This window comes from Mesoplodon densirostris, chromosome 19 (genome assembly GCF_025265405.1).
Source record: "Mesoplodon densirostris isolate mMesDen1 chromosome 19, mMesDen1 primary haplotype, whole genome shotgun sequence".
Classification (NCBI taxonomy): Eukaryota; Metazoa; Chordata; class Mammalia; order Artiodactyla; family Ziphiidae; genus Mesoplodon; species Mesoplodon densirostris.
This window is the reverse complement of record NC_082679.1, coordinates 15389684-15410902: the sequence shown is the minus strand read 5'-3', so window position 1 is coordinate 15410902 and position 21219 is coordinate 15389684. Positions and strand designations below refer to the sequence as shown.

The 21219-nt window shown below is 40.1% G+C and overlaps 1 protein-coding gene across 2 annotated transcripts in view; it reads right to left on the bottom strand.

Annotated features, from left to right (window-relative positions):
• LOC132480574 (zinc finger protein 568-like) overlaps positions 1–20626 on the bottom strand; it is a 28481-nt gene extending 7855 nt beyond the window's left edge. Inside the window, exons 1-4 of one of the 2 annotated variants that reach the window (XM_060084862.1) lie at positions 20120–20626; positions 18984–19036; positions 4271–4394; positions 3879–3974 (exon numbers count right to left, since the gene is read on the bottom strand). In XM_060084862.1, the coding sequence (XP_059940845.1) occupies positions 3879–3974; positions 4271–4394; positions 18984–18992 (229 nt within the window). In that variant the 5' untranslated portion in view covers positions 18993–19036; positions 20120–20626. Of the gene's footprint in view, positions 1–3878; positions 3975–4270; positions 4395–18983; positions 19037–19368; positions 19403–20119 lie in introns of those variants that run through there. The other variant, XM_060084861.1, reaches the window with a different exon arrangement.
• Positions 20627–21219: the final 593 nt, after the last annotated feature.

The following is a 21219-nucleotide window of genomic DNA, read 5'->3' as shown; positions in this document are numbered from 1 at the left end:
ACCTGCAAAACTCTATAGTATCTGGCCCCTGCTTCCCTATTCACCTTCATTTTGAGGTGCTCTCACCTTGACTCACCATGAGCTCACTATGCTGGCATCCATTTGACTCCCATATCATGCCAATTACTTTCTCATCTTAGACCCTTTCAGGAAATGTTTCATCTTCCATGAATGTTTTGTGTTCCAGGATCTCTCCATGGCCAGTTTCTCTCATTCTAAATATCTTAATTTTCTGTCATGTATCCTGTTCTTTGCCCTCGATCTTTTTCTCAGTTCTGGAATTACATATTTGTTCATCAGTTTATCTACTGGTATAATTTCTCCCTAAGTGGCCTAGAACTAACATAATACTTATTGTATGCTCCGTGATATAACCAACCCCAGCATACAGTTCAATTAATGTTAAATAAACTAATCAGTAGATTACACGTATTCAGATGGAAATAAGCTAAAGATAATGAGATTAGGAGAGTGACTTGAGATTCAGTTATCACTCCATGCTTCTAATTATTTAACAGGTGATAGAGGTGTCTTCCTGCCTCTGATTCCTTCCCAGCTTCAAAATGCTCTCCCTACATCACTTCCGATGCATATGGCAGTTAACGCAGAAGCAAGCCTGTGCCATTAGAGCAAATCTGTTCATGTGCCTACACCAGTGTCCTAGAATATTGACAGTTTTACACAACAATAAAAATCTATGTAATCCTACTCAATAACAGCCCAATCAAAAAATAGGCAGAAGACCTAAATAGACATACAGATGGCCAACAAATATATGAAAAGATGTTCAACATTGTTAATTATTAGAGAAATGCAAATCAAAACTACAGTGAGGTACCACCTCATCCTGGTCAGAAAGGCCATCATCAAAAAGGCCATCATCTCCTGGGCATATATCTGGAGAAAACAATACTTTGAAAAGATACATGCACCCCAATGTTCACTGCAGCACTATTTACAATAGCCAAGACATGGAAGCAACCTAAATGTCCATTGACAGAGGAATGGGTAAAGAAGATGTGGTACATATACAATGGACTACTACTCAGCCATAAAAAAAGAATGAAATAATGTCCATACATGTTGCAGCAACATGGATGGGCCTAAACATTATCATACTAAATGAAGTATGTCAGAAAGAGAAAGACATATATCATATGTATCACTTATATGTGGAATCTAAAATATGACACAAATGAACTTATATATGAAACAGACTCACAGACATAGAGAACAGACTTGTGGCTGCCAAAGAGGGTGGGTGTGGGGACGGATGGATTGGGAGTTTGGGATTAGCAGATGCAAACTTATTATACAGAGAATGGATAAACAACAAGGTCCTATTGTACAGCACAGGGAACTATATTCAATATACTGTGATAAACCATAATGGAAAGAATATGAAAAAGAATATGTATATATATGTATAACTGAATCACTTTGCTGTACAGTAGAAATTAACACAACATTGTAAATCAACTATACTTCAATTACAAAAGTGAGCTTCAATAACTACTATTATCAGACAAAACAGACTTTAAGACAAAAATTATAACTAGGGACAAAGGAAATTTTATAATTGACAATTTTATAATGACAATTTTATAATTTTATAATTACTATATAATGATAAGAAGGTCAATGCATCAGGAAATTATGTAACAGTTGTAAGTATATATGCACCTAATAATAGAGCCCGAAAATACATGGAAGCAAAAACCTACAGAATTAAAGGGAAAAAGTGGCAATTCAACAAATTGAAGACTTTAATGCTCTACTTTCAATAACAGATAGTTTGACCTGCCAGATCAACAAGGAAACAGAAAACAACACACTCTTTAAAAACCAATGAATCAAAGAAGAAATTAGAAGAGAAATTAGAAAATACTTTTCAGTTTGAATGAAATGAAAACTCAACATACCAAAACTCATGGGATATGGTTAAAACAGGTCTTAAAGGGAAATGTACAGCTAAAATTGCCTATATTAAAACCACGAAAGATCTCAAATCCATAATCTAACTTATACACCTAAGGAACTAGAAAAAGAAGAGCAAACTAAACCCAAAGATACCAGAATGAAGGAAATAAAGAGGGAAGATAAACAAAAGAGAAAAAAAAATAGAGAAAATCAACATAACTATAAGTTGGTTCTTTGAAAAGATCAACAAACTGACAAACTTTAGCTAGAATGACCAAGGAAAAAAGAAGATTCATAATAATACCAGGAATGAAAGTGGGGATATGACTACCAACATTACAGAAATTAAAAGGATTTCTAGGGAATACTATGAACAACTATATGCAACAAATTAGATCACTTAGATGAAATGGACAAATTCCTAGAAAGACAACTACCAAAACTAACTCAAGAGGAAACAGAACATATGAATAGACCTACAAAGAGATTGAACAGTAATTTTAAAATCTTCCCAGCCCGCGTGCCTAGAGCCCATGCTCCGCCATGGGAGAGGCCACCGCAGGGAGAAGCCAGTGCACCCCAGAGAGAGGTGGCCCCCGCTGGCCACAACTAGAGGGGGCCTGTGCAAAGCAACGAAGACCCAACACAGCCAAAATAAATAATAATAATAATAATAATAATAATAATAATAATAATTATAAAATAAAAACCTTCCCACAAAGAAAAACCCAGGACCAGATGGCTTTACTGCTGAATTCTACTAAACACTTAAAGAAAACTTAATACAAATCGTTCACAAACACTTCAAATACAAATCCCTCACAAACACTTCAAAAAAACAGAAGAGGAGGGAATACTTTCCAATGAATTCTCAGGCCACTACTACCCTGATATCAAAACCAGAAAAAGGCATCACAAGAAAACTATAGATCAATATCCCTTATTTAATATAGATACAAAAATCCTCAACAAATAAAACCAAACTAAGTCCACCAACAAATAGAAAGGGTAATACATCATGACCAAGTGTGATTTACCTGGGCAATGCAAAGTTGGTTTAACACCCAAAACTGTATCAATGCAATATACCATACTAATAGAACAAAGGATACAGACCACATATCTCAATATATGTAGAAAAAGCAGTTAATAAAAGTATTCTAAAACCCTTTCATAATAAACACATTCAACAAACTAGGAAAAGTGAAGCATTATTCATAGTAGCCTAAAAGTGGAAAATCATCCAAATGTCCATCATTTGATGAATGGATAAACAAAATGTGCTACAGTCACAACATGGAATACTATTTGGCAATATAAAGAAATGAAGTAGTAGTATATGCTACAGCATGTATGAACTTTGAAAACAAACATTCTGCTAATTGTAAGAAGCCAGTCACAAAGACTACGTACTGTGCGATTTCATTAATATGAAATGTCTAAAACGGCCAGCTCTATAGACAGAAGGCAGATTAGTCGTTGCATAGGGCTGGGTGTGGGGAGTGACCACTAATGGGTATGGGATTTCATTTTGGGATAAAGGAAAATGTTTTAAAGTTAGATTGTTGTCATGCTTGCAAAACTCTGAATATACTAAAAGCCACTGAACTGTATCTTTAAATGAATGAATTTTATGATATGCCAATTATATCTCAACAGAGCTATTTTTAAGTCAGGACAAAACTGGACCCAAAGTGCAGGGAAAATGGTTGTCTCGTGGGAAAGGGGAAGGCACTTCCTTCCTGAAATCAGAAGGAATAAGAGCAAGGGTAGCATGAAAGTGGTAAGTGGAATGAAAATTTGGGGGCTCATGCTGACACATCCTTACTTTCTTCTCCAGATCTCAGGCTTTTCAGGGAGCTTTCCTACCAACATCGCAGAAGTGTTGCCTGCCTTCTCACAGGCCAGGTGGGTGACCACCTGCCATGGCCTTCCCCATATGAGTAACCACTACTCACCTGGGCACCATTCTTTTGTCTCCTTGCTGTTAACCATCCAAGGTTCCTTCCCCTGCTCCAATAAGGAGATCACATCTGGCTTAGAATCAGAAAATCCTGTTCAAGAAAGAAAAAAAGGACCAAGTTATGTTGTGGGTGTCCCAGAATTAAAATCAGTCCATGATTATCAGGAAAGAGGAGTAAGTAAATTAAGGGTCAAAGGAAAGGATGAAGAAGATAAAGTCTGATGGAGCAGCCAATTTCTAACTTCACAAGGCACAAAAAGCATTCTTTGGTAAGCAAGAATCATTAATTCAGTCAAGCACTTGGGAGGCACTCACAAGAAATTTATAACAATAAACATAAGAATTCCAGAAGGGCAATTCTGAATTTTGGAGGGCAGGTAAACTTACCCAGTGAGATCAGGGTATTATAATTCTCCAACATCACATCTCGGTACAAATCCTTCTGAGCAGAGTGCAAGCACTCCCACTCCTTTTGAGTGAAGTAAATGGCCACATCTTTGAACTTCAAGTCCTGAAACCACAGATAAAAACAAACAGAAATTAACGGGCAAAATCTTTACAATAAAATAAAAGAAATTTGAGAAAGCAATTCAATAGGGGAACACCGTTGGGAAAAAAGGATGTGCTGGACCTTTCAACATGAGTAAGTCAACAGCTCAATATCAAAAACAAACCACCCAATCAAAAACTGGGCAGAAGACCTAAATAGACATTTCTCCAAAGAAGACATACAGATGGCCAAAAAGTACATGAAAACATGCTCAACATCGCTAATTATTAGAAAAATGCAAATCAAAACTACAATGAGGTATCACCTCACACTGGTCACAATGGCCATCATCAAAGAGTCTATAAAGAGGGCTTCCCTGGTAGCGCAGTGGTGGAGAGTCCGCCTGCCGATGCAGGGGACACGGGTTCGTGCCCCGGTCCGGGAAGATCCCACATGCCACAGAGTAGCTAGGCCCGTGAGCCATGGCCGCTGAGCCTGTGCGTCCGGAGCCTGTGTTCCACAACGGGAGAGGCCACAACAGTGAGAGGCCTGCGTACCACAAAAAAAAAAAAAAAAAAAAAAAAAAAAAAAGTCTACAAAGAATAAATGCTGGATAGGGTGTGGAGAAAAGGGAACCCTCATACACTGTTGGTGGGAATGTAAATTGATACAGCCACTATGGAAAACAGCATGGAGGTTCCTTAAAAAACTAAAAACAGAGCTACCATATGATCCTGCAAGCCGCTCCTGGGCATATATCCAGAGACAACCATAATTCAAAAAGATACATGCACCCCAGTGTTCACTGCAGCACTACTGACAATAGCCAAGACATGGAAGTAACCTAAATGTCCATCTACAGATAAATGGATAAAGACAGTGTGGTACATTTATACAATGGAATATTACTCAGCCACAAAAAAGGAATGAAATAATGCCATTTGTGGCAACATGGATGGACCTAGAGATTATCATACTAAGTGAAGTAAGCCAGACAGAGAAAGACAAATATCATATGATATTGCTTATATGTGGAATCTAAAAAAAAAAGATACGGGCTTCCCTGGTGGCGCAGTGGTAAAGAATCCGCCTGCCAATGCAGGGGACATGGGTTCGAACCCTGGGCTGGGAAGATCCCACATGCCGTGGAGCAACTACGCCCGTGCGCTACAACTACTGAGCCTGCACTCTAGAGCCTGCGAGCCACAACTACTGAGCCCACATGCTGCAACTACTGAAGCCTGCACGCCTAGAACCCGTGCTCTGCAGCAAGAGAAGCCACCACAATGAGAAGCCCACGCACTGCAACGAAGAGTAGTCCCCGCTCGCCACAAGTAGAAAAAGTCCGCACGCAGCAAGAAAGACCCAACACAGCCAAAAATAAATAAAAATAAAATAAATAAATTTATAAAAATAAATAAATAGATTAAAAAATATATACAAATGAACTTATATACAAAACAGAAATAGACCCACAGACACAGAATACAAACTTATGGTTACCAAAGGGGAAAGGTGGGTGGGGGAGAGATAAATTAGGAGTTTGGGATTAACATATATACACTACACTTTATAAAACAGATAATCAATAAGTACCTACTGTACAGAACAGAGAACTACACTCAATATTTTATAATAACCTATAAGGGAAAAGAATCTGAAAAAAATATATGTATAACTGAATCACTTTGCTGTACACCTGAAACTAACACAACATTGTATCAATAAATTGATTATACTTCTATTAGGAAAAAAAAAGAAAGAAAACATGGATAGGTCAGTGTGGAAACAGGGATGATCACAGCACACGTCCTTGGTGCGCACATCATTCTTTTTTTTTTTTTTAATTGAGGTACAGTTGATGTACAAATTATATGTTTCACGTATATAACAGTGACTCACAATTTTTAAGTTATATTCCATTTATAGTTATTATAAAATATTGGTTACATTCCTTGTGTTGTACAAATCATTCTTAAACATGCTTGCTACTACAGATATAACCTCTTGGCATTATCCTCTTCCATTGTTTATTCCCAGGCCTGGGTGGATAAAGTCCAGATAATTGGTGTCTTCCAATTAAATGAAGCTGTACATACATGTACATAGCACATGTTATGTTCAGCACATAACACTGTGACCATCTCCTTCCATTCTCTCATTTTAAAATTTTGTTTAGAAGTCTGAAGAATTCAGGAATTCCCTGGCGGTCCAATGGTTAGGACTCAGTGTTCTCACTGCCAAGGGCCTGGGTTCAATCTCTAATAGGGGAACTAAGATCCCACAAGCCATGTGGAACAGCAAAAAAAAAAAAAAAAAAAGTCTGAAGAATTCAAAGATATCTTTAAAAATCTCTCTCTCTGAACATAGGATTTGGATATAACTTATGTGATTTAATTTCTTAAAAACTCAGGCTCATATTCAATCCTAGCTGTTTTCCATGTTGCTATAAATAGACATCATTTTCATTGGCTGTATGATGCCCCATCTTATGTATTCAATGTTCTTATTTTGCAGCACTAGCTTAGACAAGTTCTCTTGCTGTTACAAAAGTCGTTACTTCTCAATAATTTATGCATCTGGTTAAATTGTTCCTGTTACAATAAGTTGTCCCTAACTATACTCTCCTTGTTCCAGAACTACTAGGACTGATGGAGTAAGATCCAGACTCACACTGATGTGACCCAAGATGAGTATACACCACACAAGTTCAAAATGGACCCACAGACTCCTTGGAATATCACATAACTTCATATACTGAATCTACCATATTCCCAGTCAAAAAAAATCTCAAAGCTAAAGATATGGGTAAATACTGAGAATGCAACAAATCAGTGTCAATTACCTTCTTGTTTATCTGGAAAACCCAAGTTTGCAACATGGAATCTCACTTAATGACTCACCTCCACTTCATCAAAGCACAGCTCGAACAAGGGAGGTATAAAATTTTCAGCAAGGGTTGATTTTCCCATTCCATCAGTACTCCTGGTGGAAGGATAAGCACTTATGGAATGCTAAGGGGTTTTCTGAATAAATAGCTAAACATTTGTTGGAGAACAGAGACAATTATGGGACAGCAGCCTTTGGTAGCATCACTCATTGGAATAGGAAGAAGTGGGGAACAAGTCCCTTGGAAAGGCTCAGGGAGGCAGGCAGTTTCAGGAAAAAGAAATCCACTGTTCAAATCTTCCAGAATAAAAAATGCTTTCAATGAAGGAGAGAAGAAACATCAATTCATATAAACAATGGCTTTTAGGGTTGCAAAACCAGATCATTTATATCCTGGGCTCATCTAAGAGAAAAGCAAGCTTAAAAAGGCAAAGGAAGAAGAAGCAAGAGCAGCCCTGAGTCACCAGACTGACCTCAGAATTCCCAATGGACTGAAAATGTATTTTCCTCTCTCCTCTTCTGTTCCTATCTTCCTGCTTTTGGCAACCGCGTGCGTACACACACACGCACAGAGTCTCTTTCTCTTTCTTGATTTGAAGGAGAATAACAAACCTTTGCTTTCCCTGAATCCCAGGGAATCCAACTGTCCATAATGTATTCAGAAGAAATACCTTTCCCACTGTCAGGAGCTCATCTGAGCCCAGAAGGGCCTGCTCTAACCTGCCCTGGGTAGACCCTTGTTCTACCTGAAAGACACTGAGCTCCGCAGCCATGGAGGCATCTCAACGACATGACGGCACCCTCAGGCCCAGGAGCACAGGATATTTAGGCAGGCCCAGCCCTGGACGGTTTCTGCGACAGAGGTCTCCAGCCCCCTCCAGGCCTAAGACTCAGGTACCTCCTTGGCTTTGCTCCCATAACCCAGAACTAGGGCCCTTAGAACCCAAACTGGAACCTCTTTCCACAAAGACCCTATCCAGAATCACCAGTACTGAGCCAGTACATGAAACCGTAATTCTCAGAATCCTCGTGGCCAGTACATTCTGGTTCCCAACCAAGATCACCCATGGCTTTCCTGCCTGACATTATCCCTTCTCACCCCACCCTCAGCCTTCCTGCTGATAGGCAGTGTTCACTGCATCTCAAGCACAATTATTGCGCATTAAGCACTTTAAGTTCCTGGTGCCTTGTATGTATTAATCCTCAGGAGAGGCCTATGAATCTTAACACAAAGGAAACTTTAGGTTAGAGAAGTGAAGTCATTTACTCAAATCTGCAGTAAGCAATGGCATTGCTGGGCTTTAAATCTAGATTTCTCCCTCTATATCTGAATGCCTTCTACTTCTGATTCTTGCAGATGCAGCCAGGGATTTCCTGATCCTTTGCAAGAACCCTGAGCTGGACTCTGCACTTAGGGAAGCAGAAAATGCTTGGTCTGCTCTGTTTGTCACTGCTGAGCCCAGCACTCTATGAGGGAAAATTAAAGGTAGAAGGGAAAGGGAGGAAAGAAGCAGTTCTGCAAACAAAATTCCTTTATCCAAAAATTTCAACCAAAATCCCCCATGACTCTGGCTCTGTGTGGGCACTGGGGACATGATGAGTCTGACCCAGCATTTGTCCTTAAAAAGCTCAGAATCAGGGAGAAAAACAGAAAAATAGAGACAATCACCAGACATCAAGCTCTGTGGGGTACTGGTTACCACGACCAAATCACCAGCTGAAAAACAATGTACTGAGTATTAAAAAGATTTTAACGGAATGTAATGATGAACTGGCAAAGACGGAAAATAATCTCGAGAGGCTAAAACTAAGTCAAAATGGGAACGAAGAGGAGTGTGCTGAGCCACTGACGCTTATTTTACCAAAGAACCTCTGCTGGGCCCAGATGACCATAAGCTTTTATATTCGTGACCTTAAAGGGCAGGGAGAGAGGAGATCAAGCCTACAGCTGGCCAGATGGGAGTCCAATTGGTTCTGCACTGCAAAGACCTGGGACCTCTAGGACCAGGCCCTCAGAGTAAGGGAAAAGTAGAAGCAGCACTCCCATTCTCAGGGGCTACAAGGAAAATTGCCTGACTTGAACTCTGGCTGCTGGTGGAAGGAAAATATTCTCCGCTGAGGAACTGTAACCACAAATTAGCCCTCACACAGGTCTCAGCTCACATTCCTATTACTAAAGTGAATCTAAAAAACCTACCATCTATGAATCTACTTTAACGTGGTTCTGGTTTGGCAGTGCTCCTGGAGGAAGCAAGCCCAGATGTGTCCTAGAGGAACAACCTTCATCCAGACCTCAAGAATCCATGGGTAGAATTCCAAGGAAAATGACCAAAGAGTCAAAAATAATAAAACAACACAACATTGTGAATGAACTAATGCCACTGAACTGTACACTTTAAAATGATTAATTGTATGTTATGTGAATTTCACCTAAATAAAAAAATTAAATAAAAATGAAACATGCAAAGAGGCATAATTCCATGATCCAATAGTCAGGAAAATGAACTGTTTCAACTTTCATTATATTTGAAAATTTCCATAATAAAATGTTGGAGGGAAAAGATCACACCTGCAAAAATTTACATATTATGCAGATAACGCAGGTATATGTTTTTTAAAAAGAGGGTAAGGTATTAAGAAACAAAACTCCACGAAAATAACAGGCAGATTTAAAAGAAAACAATTTAAAACTTCTAGAATAAAAACCACAATACCTAAAATTAAATCATACAATGGCTGGAATAAATATCTCTGAAAAGAAAAATTACTGGACTGAAATATTTAAAAAGAAATTACACAGAATGCTATCAAAGACAATGTGGTAAAGTATAAGAGGTTAAGAAGATAAAGTAAGAAGGTTTAACAGATATCTAACTAGAGCTCTAGAAGAAAAAAGGAGAAAGGACTGAAAAAGGTAATAATTGAAGACATAATGGCTAAGAAATTTTCATAACTGGCAAAAGAAAGCATTATTCAGAAGCCAAATGAGTCTCAAACAATAAATAAAAAGAAATCCAGGGCAATTATATCAAAACTGCAGAGCATTAAAAACAGAGACTATGTTAAAAGTAATTTGATATTAAAGACAGATTGTCTACAAAAGAATAACAGTCTGACTGACAGATGTCTATTCAACAGCAACAATGTAAATCAGAGATGACAGAATAAAAATTCTCTCTCACAAGGGAGGACAAATAAAAACATTTTCAAAAAGCCAAAAGAACAGAAATTCATTAATGTATGTACTTCCAACTAAAGGAAAGTGTTCCCAGATAGAGGGTTTGAGATGTAAGAATGGTGAATGGTGCCGTTCTTTAAAATGGCAAAAATGTGGATAAACTAAGCTAACATTCAATATATAAAATAATAAAAATGTTTTATGGACTAAAAAAAAACAATGAAAGAAAAATACCTGACTACAATATAAGCTGCTTGATAGCTGGAATATCTAGTTCCTTATACTATTCAGCAAGAGCATAAAGATGTTCTTTATTTTCAGACACTGGTAAGAAAGTATGTTAAGATGTCTAAGGTAACCAATAAATAAACAAACATAGTTTATAACTTTCGAACTCACAGAAGGGAAAAGGGAATGAGATAATAAAATACAGAAAAGGTAGAATAAAAAGCACAAACTAAGTCAACAAAGATACTTTCAATTATGTCAGTAATTACAACCACTGTATAGACTAAATGCTTTCATTAAAAGATACAGTTGGTCAAAAACCAAAGCCCAGTTATATGCTGTTTATAAGAGACACATCCAAAACATAAATATCCAGAAAGACTGTAAGTAAAAGGCTAATAGATAACATGTACACACCTAACAAATAATAAATATATATAGTACATACACATACACACAAAACAAAAAGGAACAAACTTATGACAGATAAACCCTCATCATTATGGGAGATTTAACATACCTCTCAAAATAACTGATAGATAACACAGATAAAAAGTCAGTAAAAATAGAGAACGTTTAAATAATAAAACTAGTGAGCTTGATTTACTGGCCACATACAGAAAAATGTACCCAACTCAAATAATAATCACCTCAATCATATCTGGAAGATTCAGAAAAACTGACCACACTGGACTTTAAGACAAGACACAAACATTTTTCATGAATACATACTAATAAAAAGATGCACCTTAATAGGATTGGAATGGAATGGAAGAGAAGTAAATAAATAATCAGAAGAAGAGAACAACATTGCCCAGACCAATAACAATGTGCCATGAAGTGAAGATTATGATTAACACTGCTCTCAAAGCCTCCCCCCATCCTACCAAGGGAAAAAAAAAAAAAAAGGAGGGAAGGGAACACTATGACATATTTGATGAGGCTAGACCAGAAGTCAGCAAACTTTTTCTATAAAGGGACAGAAAGTAAATATTTTATGCTTAAAATTTTACTTATTTATTTATTTATTTTTGCCGCATTGGGTCTTTGTTGCTGCGCACAGGCGTCTCATTGCATGGCTTCTCTTGTTGCAGAGCACGGGCTCTAGGTACGCGGGCTTCAGTAGTTGTGGCTCGCGGGCTCTAGAGCACAGGCTCAGTAGTTGTGGTGCACAGGCTTAGTTGCTCCGCAGCATGTGGGATCTTCCCGGACCAGGGCTCAAATCCATGTCCGCTGCATTGGCAGGCAGATTCTTAACCAGTGCGCCACCAGGGAAGCCCAAGTAAATATTTTAAAGTCTGTGGGTCATTACTGTCTCTTGCAACTACTCTACTCTCACAGGGGCATGGAAGTAGCCGTAGACATTACATGAATGAATGAGTGTGGCTATGTTCCAATAAAGCCTTATTTATGGACACTGAAATCTAAATTATACCATTTTCATATGTCATAAAATATTATTCTTCTTTTAATTTTTTTTCTAACCATTTAAAAATGTAGAAAACATTCTTGGCTTTTACAGGCCAGGGCCACAGTTTGCTGACTCCTGGACTAGAGTAACTTTGACAACATAACTTGCATAAAGATTTTATGAAAAATGGAAATTAGAGGCCAAGCTTATACATGTTGCAGATGTAAAAATTCTTTTTTCTTTTCTTTTTTTTATTTTTGTGGTACGCGGACCTCTCACTGTTGTGGCCTCTCCCGTTGCGGAGCACAGGCTCCGGATGCGCAGGCTCAGCGGCCATGGCTCACGGGCCTAGCCGCTGTGCAGCATGTGGGATCTTCCCAGACCGGGGCACGAACCCGTGTCCCCTGCATCGGCAGGCGGACTCTCAACCACTGCGCCACCAGGGAAGCCCAGATGTAAAAATTCTAAATAAATTATTAGCAAACTGAATTCAGCAATATGAAAAAGAATCATAATACATCATGGCCAAGTTAGGTTTCTCCTGGTATAACAAGGTATAAATGATTTTAGAAATCAATTAAAGTTACTAAGCACATTAGCAAATTAAAAGAGAAAATCCATAAGATCACCTCAAGAGATGTAGAAAGGTGTTTCAAAGAATTCAATATTCATTCGTGATTAAAAATTCAGAGCAAATTAGGAATAAAAAGTAATGTCTCTAACCTGATAAAGGACATCTTGAAAAAAACCCAAAAATCCAAGAGAAAGCATCATAAATAGAAGTGAAACATCAAAGGAATCCTCTCTAAAACTGGGACTAAGAAAAGGTGCCCACATTCTCACCAGTCAATACTGTTCTGGGAGATGGAGCCAGTGTGATAAGACAAGAATTAGCACCAAATAAAGACTGAAGAAAGGAAAACATCAATATTTACAGATAACACAATTATTTACACACAAAAAGTGTCCTTATTCATCAATGATATGATTATCTAAGTTAGATGACCCCAAATCCAAAAGAACCTACAAGATATTACAATAAATGAGAGTTCAGCAAGTTGGATGGATATAAAATCATTATCTAAAAATCAATTTCATGTCTGTATACAAGAAACAATGAGAAAATTAGTCTAAAAATTAATACCATTTACAAAAAACACAAAATATTAAAATACCTAGGAATAAAATTAACAAAAGACATGTAAGACTCCAGTTAAAAAACTTTATTGGAAACCATTATACAAGACTGAAATCAGCAGAGTTATACCACAGAGTGAGAGGAGAACTCAATACTGTAAAAATGTCAACATTCCACAAAACGATCAAAGATTCAATGCTGTACGAATTGATATCCCAACTGGATTTCTACGTAACCTGACCAGCCAATTCTAAAATTTATATGGAGAATCCAAAGGCCAGAAACAGCTAAGTCACTCTTCGAGGATAAGACTATGATAGTAGAGGAACATGACTTACCAAATATCAAATATTATTACCAAGCTGTCTTAATTAAGACAATGTGGTTTTGGTGGAAGGATAGACAAATAGGCCAGCGGGGAAAAACAAACAGACCAGTGGATTAGAAAGGACAGAATAGACCAAAGAGCATATATTGAGATAGATAGATAGATAGATATATGAACTTAATTTATGACAGAATTGCCACTGAAGTACAGAGAGGAAAGGATGATTGTGGAGTAAGAAATTTGGCCTCCAAAGAGAGATTCTTGCCTTTGTCTAGCTAACAGGACAACCTCTAAACACTTGGAATTGCCCAAGTGACAGGAGTGTCTTTATTATTTATGGTGGGCCCCCAAGACCACATATGTTAGTTTATGCTAACGAAACAATGCAGGGTAGGGGCTGGCCATGCCAGAAAGACCAACCATGTAATCAGAACCTCAGGGCTTTGGGTTATGTGATATCAGCCTAACTTCCAGGCAAGTAGGGAAGGGAGATGCTGGAGACTGCATTTAACCACGTGAAAATGATTCAATCTTGCCTATGCAATGAAGCCTCAATAAAAACTCTAGACACTGAGCTCAGGTGAGCTTCCCTGCATGTTGTCACATATCAATATTGGGAAGGTAAACTTCAAGTCTGGAACCCTCCCGGATTCTATCCTATGCATCTTTTCCCTTGGCTAATTTTGTTGCTGTTGTTGTTCTATCTGTCCAGTAAGACTGCAAGTTTTTTTTTTAATCGAAGTATAGTTGATGTACAATATTATATGTTACAGGTATACAATATAGTGATCCCTTGGCTAATTTTAATGTATCCTTTCCCTGTAATAAATGTCACCATGAATATAATAGCTTTCAGTGAGTTCTGTGGGTCTTTCTAATAAACTGTTGAACCTGAGGGTGGTTGTGAGAATTTCTAAATTTATAGCCAGCTGGTCTGAAGTGAGGGTGGCCCTGGGGCCTTCAAACTTGCAGTTGGTGTCTGAAGTGAGAGCAGGCAGTCTTACAGGGTTTATTCCCTTAGGCTGTGCAGTTTGCCTAAAACTTTGCAATGGCCTTTTCCATAAATGATGCTGGGATGTTAGTTAGCTGAATGGAAAAAGTAAAATCGGACCCTTGCCATACACCATGGTAAAAATCAACCTCAAGTGAATTAAAAGCTTAAACACAAAAGGCAAAACAAAACCATTTATAGAAAACATTATGGGAGAATATCTTTACTCTTAGGACAAAAGAGATTTCTTAAACAAGACATACATAAATTAGTAAAGGAAAACAGTGTTAAATTTGATGGCATTAAAATTGAGAATTTCTACTATCTAAAGGTTAGAAGTCAAGACAAAAAATGAGAGAAAGCATGTACAGCACATATGACTGACAAGCCACAATATTTAAGGAATGCTTACAAAGCATTAAAGGGAACGAAAAACTGGAAATATAAAACTCAATAGAAAAATTAGAGGGCTTCCCTGGTGGTGCAGTGGTTGAGAGTCCGCCTGCCGATGCAGGGGACACGGGTTCGTGCCCCGGTCCGGGAAGATCCCACATGCCGCGGAGCGGCTAGGCCCGTGAGCGATGGCCGCTGAGCCTGCGCGTCCGGAGCCTGTGCTCCGCAACGGGAGAGGCCACAACAGTGAGAGGCCCACATATCGCAAAAAAAAAAAAAAAAATTAGAAAATGAGATGAAATGGTACTTCAGAAAAGAGAAAGCATGAAAGGGGAGCTCAACCTCATTTAAAACCAAGATACGCACATTTAAATTCAGAATAACATAGCAATTCACGCCCACCAAATGGGTAAAAATTGAAGCCTGACAGTACCAAGTATTTGGTGAGGATATGAAGTAACAGGATTTATTACTGGGTATAAACACTAGAACAACTGGGCAATGTCTAGTGAGATTAAAGATGCACATACCCTATGACCCAACAATTCCATTTCCAGTTATATACCTAGAGAAATTCTTGTGCATGATACCAAGAGACAAATTCAAGGATGTTCACAGGAATAATGACTGTAATATGAAAGAAAAAATCTATATATTTATACAGTGGATGGCTATACAGTAGGATAAATTCACAATGTGAATGAATCTCATGAATATACGTTGAGAGACAAGTAATGAAGTTGCAGAAGATTCCAAACAGTTTGATTTTATTTATATCAAATTTTAAAATGACAATAAACACATATGATTAAAATTGTAAAGAAAAGCAAGGGAAAGAAAAACATAAAATTCAGAATAACAGTTACCCCTGAAGGGCAGAAAAAGGAGTTGGATCGGGATGATTCACAGCCCACATGGGGTTTTTTAACAATGCTTAATGCCCTACTTCTTAAATATGGGTGTTCAGTCATTCACCACACCATAAACATTTTTTACTATTCAACATTTAATAAAAGCAGTTTTTAAACGAGAGTTACAACACAGTGTGATAAGAACAGATGCAACACAGGGGAATGCAGTCACTCAGAGGCAGCAAGCGTAATCAGGAAAGTGAAGTAGGCTTCACAGAACCCTGAGAAAGTGGTGGTGAGGGGTAAGCGCCCCTCTTGTGCTTCTTGTGCCATGGAGGCCAGAGATAGCACTGGGCGTTCTGAGAAAGGCTAAAGTCAAGTCAGAGAGGGAGGAGAGCAATGAGACTGAAAACAAGTATCAGCTCACGAGACCTTCAGAGCTTCTCACAGGTCAGGGATTTTTTTTTTTTTTTTTTTTTTTTTTTTTTGCCGTGCCATGTGGACTGCGGGATCTTAGTTCCCCGAGCAGGGATTGAACCCGCGCCCTGGGCAGTGAACGTGTGCAGTCCTAACCACTGGACCACCAGGGAATTCCCTCACAGGTCAGGGATTTTAAGCAGGATACATGAGCTCCCATTACAAGTAGAAGAAACTTCCTATGGGAAATGAGGTACAGTGACTTACTTAGGTTGAGGGGTATGTGAAGAATTTCCTGTAACATGTAGAAGATTAACTGGGGCCCTGAAAAGGAACAGAACTCCAGCAAACAAAAACAGACCAAGCAGCATTCCAAGCAGAGTGAACATGGTAAGTTGGAGGTAGAGAGGGAGACTAATTGAATCCTGTGTGTCTGAGGAGCAGACAGTTCACTGGGGTAACTGGTGAGGGATTCTGGGCAAGGAGTAGATAGAAGCGATGCTGAAGAAGTCCAAAGGGATCAGAACAGAAAGGTCTTGGGTGACGGTCACCTCTGCCAGGACTAAACATACCATCTTTACTCACCACTTTACTCCAATACTAGGATTGGTGCTCTAGTAAATAAAGAATGTGCTTTTTAGTAAATAAACCATGAATGTGATAGAGCTAGAGCTTTATCCTGAAAGTAACAGGGATTCACTGAATAAAGGAAGTGACATAACTGGACTGTTTTATTTTGGAGGAATAACCTTGAGCCAGGGAGTACAATTAAATCAACGTATCACCCACTTCCACAAAAGTTTCATCTGGCACACAGACAGTGGAGTGAGGTCACAGGGCATGAGACCAAGGAGCAGGAAAGGGACAGATGCAAAGGGATCTGCCACCGCACTGAATGTTGGGGACATCAGGAAGTAGGAGTTGGGGACCTCCCGGTTGCTGGTGTAAGTGCACATTCAGGTAAATTTCCATTACCAGCATATTCCCCAAACCCATTATACAGAAGAAGTTATGAGGAAGCCATGATCTGAGAGCTAATAAATTGTGGAAATGGGGTAAGACTCTACCCTTTTATGCAGTGCAGAGCCTCTTATTAATACAGCGAAAGGACGATGATCACTCTGAGGAGAGGAGGAAACAGAAGGAGAAATGGACAGTCGAAGGTTGAAGGGCAAAGGGGAGCTAGACTTTCTTCCTCACCAAAATGTACTGAGAATTGATGGGGAGAATGTGGTCCTCTCCTGAGAATCTTAGGAAGGGTCCGGCCAGAATGGAAATTGGAAGACAAACTCAGTAAGTTCTCACAGGATGCAGAAAAGTCAAAGAGAAAGGAAGAAACTGATTCATCCAGAAAAGAAAGAATATTTCTTTAGTCTTTAGGGTGAAAAGAATTCTTGAAAAGCAAGTGGACAGAATTAATAAAGGAAGACTTACACTCAGACACATCCAGGAAAAAAACCCCGAATCTCACATACTACAAATACCATGCCATTCTTTAAAATCAACTAGGAATTTTACAGCTAACATTCTCTAGTTATATCTCAAACCAGATGCCTTAAGGATTAAATTGTTTAGACGAAAGTACTTTAGAAAAATGAGTGACTTTCTATTTTTGTGGAGAAGACCTTCTGGCATGACATAAAGAGAACATTTTTTGAAAACTGTGGATCTTAAAAACACACAAAAGATATATTAACCGTGAAAAAATATTTCTAAAACAACCTATAAATGACAAACAGAAAATATGCTTAACGTATAAACTGACAAATGGGCAAAAGAAATCAGTAGGCAATTTAGAAATCCCAACTGTACCATTTATTAACTGTAATTTTGGACCAAGTGACTTAACAGAATCTATTTTCTCATCTGTCAACTTAGAATAATAATATATTTCATAAAATCTGAGATGCCACTGACTGTAAAGCCACCATTACTTTATATACCACGAAAGAAAAAAAATGCAATCAATGAAACTATAACTTACAGGGAATTGAAAAACCCATCCTGATTTCAGAGAAGTTAAAATGTGGGGGAAAAAAGCATCACTGAATTAATGAAAAACAGTCATAACTGACTCATTGGGTTGTTATGTGGCTTCAACAAGATAACACATATCAAGAACTTCAAATACAAGTGGCTCAAAGTAAACACCCAATAAGTTAGTTGCTTCTATTAGTAATATGATCCCATTCTGTAAACAAAATTACATACCCACACATACGTGCAGACAAAATAATTTTAAAACATTAATAGTGATTAACCTCTAGGTGGTGGGACCATGGGCCATAAACTTTAATAACTTACTCAAATTTTGAAATTTTTGCAAAAATCCTATATAACTTTAATCGTTAGAAAGAGAGCAATTAGGTTATTTCTATTTGGGGGGGGGATATCTAAATCTGAAGGGGGCAGGCAGGCATTCCAGGCTGTTAGAAATTTGGAAGCAAATAGGCTACTGCATGTGACTCTGGAGGGGACAACAAAGAAATTAGTGAGACTTAACTTATTCTGTTCTTCAACTTCCCTGCCAAATCACGTAGGCACATCCTGTCAAGACTGTTATAGCACTGAACAAAATCCAGGGAAATGGAAAATCCAGATCAGATAAGACAATGTATGCAAGGCAGACAGCCCAGGTTTAGGTTCCTGGCTAGTTGAAGAGGAAACCATCTCTTCCCCTTTCTCCAAATCACTACTGTAAATCTCTTGGCTAGAATCCTGAAATAGGATAGTGTCCTGAAAACAGAGAAGCCCTTTCCAAGAAGAAAACTGCAAATACAACTTACCTCCGCCATGACTTTTAATGACCAGCAGCTCTTTTCTCCTCCTCTTCTGGATTCTTAGAGAAGGAAAAAGGTAGAAAATGGTTAAGAACTAAGAGACAGCAGGTCCTTCCTGGAGCCCAGAGGAGGCCGAGTCAGAACAAATCCCCACCCCACCCCAGGCACTGAGAGGGAACCCCAAACCAAAGAAGCCTGCAACCCCACCACCCTCTCTCATCATCAAAAAGAAGAGCAGGCGACCTTAGGGGCCCAGATGGGAGTCCTGGGAAAGACTCCCAGACTGTGGCCTCTTTCCTCCATAAGAGCCTGACTTTGGGTATTTTCAGACCCCAGTATCTTACACTGAGCCCAGATCTGTGGCTCCAAGAAACATCCTAATTGGTTTCACCTGTTAAAGATTCCCACATTCCTGTCCTTTAGGCTGGGGGCACCTGCCTGGGCCTTGGTGGCCACACGGTGAAAGAACAGAGAAGTGGAAGTAGGAGGGCGTCCCAACCCAAAGCTCTAGAAACCCCCCCGACACCACCATAAACAGCCCCAGGAGCGCCATTCACTGCGCTGGAGAGCGAGCGGCTGCAGCTGTGCCAGTTCTTGGGCTGGAGAGTGCAATGAGAGCGCAGTCCCGGCCTGAGGTAGACGCCCGGAACCCACCCACCTGCGCAACCCACTCAGCGCCGACCAAAAATGTACAAAGAGGGCGCCATTCCCAGCTCCGAAGGGCAGAGGCTGCGACGTGGCCACATTGGGCGCGCGCACACAGAGCCACAGAGAGTCCCGCTTTGATAGGGTACCCACCACAGCCCCGCGAGGCACTGGTTGCCGAGCACCGGACGTCTGGCGCACAAACCAACACCAGGGAGTATCTCACGGACTTTCCCCAGGCAGGAGGCCACACAGCTACGACACCCCTGACCTCCAGGCATCCCCAGCCCGCCCCCGCGCCAGCCTGAAGCCACACCCTCCCGTGATGGCGCGCGGCCCATACCTCCCACCCCCGAGTGTGGACAAGCGGCCTGGAGAGCACCACCCTTCCCGTCGTCCTTTATTTTCCAAGCGCGGCCACGCAGCTTGGACATGCCCGACAGCCACCCATATTTTAAACTCCCGACAGACCCCAGCCCTGCCCCGAGCCTCCTCACCGTCCACTTCTCCGGGGTCCTCTCACTCCAGTCTGATTGAATCCGCCCCAAACCAGTGAGCGAGGCAACCTGGAATGCCCCGATCCTTTGCGTCCGAACTCCCGGCAACTCACAACGGCCAGCGAACTTCGGCAGGAATCCGCATACACCGCGGAGCCCTCGGGGAAATGTAGTCCAGAGGGGGAAAAATCCAACTAGAGCCTGAACCGGCACAACGGTCTTCTCCGCCCCAAGTCGCGTCGTGTTCCAAGCTTCAGTGAAGCCCAGTCCTGACCGCCCAGCCGCACGCGAACATCCCCCGAGAACCTGGGCGAACCCACAGGTCGAGGTAGCAATAGGTGGCTGCGGAGGGGTAAGAAAGGGCTGTGGCCCGTGGAGGCTTCTGGGAAATGTAGCCCACAGGCGGGGAAAGGGGGTGCTCAAGTTTCCGCTGAGAATTCATTCCCAGGTCCCGGGCGCCGCCGGGAAGTGCAGTCCCCACTCCGGAACGCTGCAGCCTGCAGTCCCGGCTTTTCAGCAAGATTTGGGCGGGGCCCCAGGGACGCCCGGTAGGGGCAGGGCCCACCCTGGAGGCGTCTGGGAAATGTAGTACCAGCCTAGCGTGTTGGGGACGTGGCGGGGGAGAGTCTGAAGGGGAGCAGTAGAGTTCAGGGTGGGGGAGTCTGAGAAGGGCCCGGGGAGGTTCAGGAAGGACAACCCTGAGTCCGGAATGGAATACCAATACTCAACGCTGTATACTATGTAATACTGTTTTCAAACATTTTATAAGTACATAAATATAGATTAAAAGACACAGGTAATAAGATCGCTGGAAAGTCACACTAACATTTGTTAACGGTAGTTAAGTTTCTAGGATGTGTGAGTTTTTTCTTTTTACTTTAAGAGTATCACCTTATATTTTGGCCATTTTCATGTCCTTCTTATAAAACATTACTTATTAAATTTTGTTAAATATAAAATGAATAACTATTGTGGATGCAAATAATCAATAAACATCTACAATAAGGAATAGAAGAGAGTTTTATTCCAGCTGCGGTGAGGACTACAGTGGGGGATATAGCCTCTCAGTAGTTCTGAGAAACTGCTCCAGAGAAGCATGG